This window comes from Chaetura pelagica, unplaced genomic scaffold (assembly GCF_000747805.2).
Source record: "Chaetura pelagica isolate M959 unplaced genomic scaffold, ChaPel_1.0 scaffold401, whole genome shotgun sequence".
Taxonomy (NCBI): Eukaryota; Metazoa; Chordata; class Aves; order Apodiformes; family Apodidae; genus Chaetura; species Chaetura pelagica.
This window is the reverse complement of record NW_009952259.1, coordinates 1,168,823-1,171,525: the sequence shown is the minus strand read 5'-3', so window position 1 is coordinate 1,171,525 and position 2,703 is coordinate 1,168,823. Positions and strand designations below refer to the sequence as shown.

Genomic DNA, 2,703 nt, shown 5'->3' with positions numbered 1-2,703 from the left:
GGAGCTGGGCAGCGCCGCTCAGCGCCCCTGCTGCCGGTGGGAGGCAGGTGTCGGGGTTGCCTCAACATCTGGAGGGTCCGCAGTCCCGTGGGCCATCCGCTCCGAGCTGGGGCCGTGGAGAGCCCGGCTCTCCCCCAGACTTGAAAAGCATCTGCTGGGGATTTAACCCCCGTGGCCCCATGACTCTGATATCCAACTGAAACAATAAGGTCCTGGAGGGGGGATATAAGCTGCATGATGACAAATGTTTCATTCGCCTCGAGCTCACTCTGGCTTATTTTAACCTCGTCTACACAGGAGGATGCCTGGGGGCAAAATAAAAATAGATACTTAGCTAAAAGAGAAGTCCCACTATGGGGCAGCACATGGAGTGTGAGGCTGGGGTTCTGTGTCCACCCACAGCAGTGCTGGGGCATGGGGACCTGCACCACAGTGGGGATGGAGCCTTTGAGTGGCTCTGACACCAGCACTGACACCACACAGTCGTTTCAGGGTGCAGCCCTTTGTCCCCCTGATTCCTGTGTCTCCTCTGTAGGTCTGCTGGAAATCTCCCCCGTGGAAAGAGGAGTTGTGAGCATATTTGGTGTGAGCAGTGGACTCTTCGTGGCCATGAATAGCAAAGGCAAACTCTATGGATCTGTAAGTAGCCCCCGAGTGTGTGCATGGGGAAGGGACATTGTCAGCTGGGGTTAAAGGTGTGCATGGTGCTAGAAGCTGCCCAAGCCTCATCCTTAGCCCTCCTAAGTCAGGCAGCACAGAGCAGCCCTTGCCAGCTGCAGGTGTGCTTCTCACGTATGGTGCTTACTGAGATTTTGAAGTGAAATCCACTCCTTTGCATTACACTTGCTTGGTTCCCCCATAAAAACTATGGTCACCCAGCCATGATTACCCATCTTGCCTACCACAGAGACCAACAGAGTAGTCATTTGTGTGGCAAGACCTCAAGCTTGTCTCAGTCTGTATCTTTCCTGTACATAAGTACAAGCAGACTTAAGCAGGTGTGGCAATTGCCTAATCCATCTCTCAGAGGGCACTTGAACTTCTGAACAGCCAGGTCCCCACAAATAACCCTTTATGATGTGCTGGATCAGTGCCTGTCACATACCTATTGATCACTCCTTGTTAATGCTCTTGATTGGAGAGTCTGTTCCTGACAGGTCAGCATCCTCAGGGGTTGGACTTCTGTTTGTGAGAAGGCAGATCTAGGAGGAGACCATATGTTTTTTGATGTGGAACCTTTGTAAAAGCTAGAGGCATTATATAAAATAGACTTTGGGTGGACAATAACAGTGCGTGTCTTTGCCCATGTTGAGGTGTCCTCCTGCTTTTGAATTCACCTCTCTGTAAGTTCCTGTGATCAGTAGAATATCAAACCTGAGCCTCCTTCCTTGGAGGAACCCTTGGCTTTTCTGTTCCATGTTTCTCAAGTATGCTTTGAAGAAACTGGGGCTGAGGAAGAGCCAAACTATGTCAAAGTTAACTTGGGCATTTCCACAGGAAGACATGAAGCATCCAGCATTGTTTTCTGGAGCATCACTCCTGTGACAGAGGATTTTGACTTCTATAAAAGCCAGGCAGGATCAGTCACCGAATTGCACCATTTCCTAGGCAGACTGCTGCCCTGGTGTCCTGGATAAAGGAATTCCCAGTGTTCAGCTTGGCAGGCTGAGTCCTCTCTTGCAAAACCCTAGGCTTTAGCCCAATAATAAGCAATGAGTTCATTTGTTACTCTCTAGGTAATACACCAGTAACACCTGTTCCTCTTCGTACTTCTGTGCCAATGAAACCCCTTCACTGGGAGGGTGCTTTTGGTCAGCTCTGTTTTCCTGATCCATTAATACAAGTTATCCAAACCCTCCTTTAAAACTAAAGGAGACTATACCATCCACAGTGTCTTTAAAATGCCCCTTACTCCTCAAGTGACATGAGGAAGTGCCAGCACTGAGATCCTCCTGAGGCTCCTCAGGCAGTTGATGGGTAGAACAGCCACTGAGCAAGCAGGTGAGCATGGCAGCAGAATTGGGCTTGGGTCTTAACCCACTGCAGCTCTGTTAAAATATACCCCTCTCCCTTAGGAGTGCCAAGAGTGTTCATCCCACCTGTAGGTGTTCATGCCTGGCCTGGACACTGCATCCTTAATGATCCTCTGTCTCATGAGTCCTGTTTGAAGCTCTGTTTGGGTGACCACTTCAAAAGATTCCTAAAGGGGGGTGTCAGCTGCACACACCTTCTACACCTGGTAGCAAGAATATTTCTGCACCTGATGTTTAAAATTCCTTCCCTCTCATCCTCTCCTTTTCATTTCAGACCCATTTCAATGATGAGTGCAAATTCAAAGAGATTCTCCTGCCAAACAACTACAATGCTTATGAATCCAGGATTTACCCCGGGATGTACATAGCCCTGAGCAAAAATGGAAGAACAAAGAAAGGCAATAAAGTGTCTCCTACGATGACAGTGACACATTTCCTTCCTAGAATCTGAGACATCTCCCTTCAGACCTACCTCAGCACAGGGGAAGAGGCAGAACATGTTTGGGGAAAAAGAAACATGGTGCACTTTTACTGGAGAGTTTTACGCAAGAGTAGGTGTAAGATATTTAAGTTAATTATTTAAGTCTGTATATATGGCTGCAAAATTTATTTATAGTTCCGATTTTTTGATGGTTTTTTGTTGTTGTTTTTTAAATATCTGAAAACGAAA

At 47.7% G+C, this 2,703-nt stretch overlaps 1 protein-coding gene across 1 annotated transcript; it reads left to right on the top strand.

Annotated features, from left to right (window-relative positions):
* The first annotated feature begins 353 nt into the window (after positions 1-353).
* On the top strand, positions 354-2,484 carry FGF4 (fibroblast growth factor 4). Its single transcript, XM_010007442.1, has 3 exons — positions 354-372; positions 536-639; positions 2,308-2,484. The coding sequence occupies exons 1-3, from the start codon at positions 354-356 to the stop codon at positions 2,482-2,484; spliced, it is 300 nt and encodes a 99-aa protein (XP_010005744.1).
* Positions 2,485-2,703: the final 219 nt, after the last annotated feature.

Coding starts and splice junctions, on each gene's coding strand:
- FGF4 (XM_010007442.1), top strand. Junction 640..2,307: donor AAGGCAAACTCTATGGATCT/GTAAGTAGCCCC, acceptor TTTTCATTTCAG/ACCCATTTCAATGATGAGTG.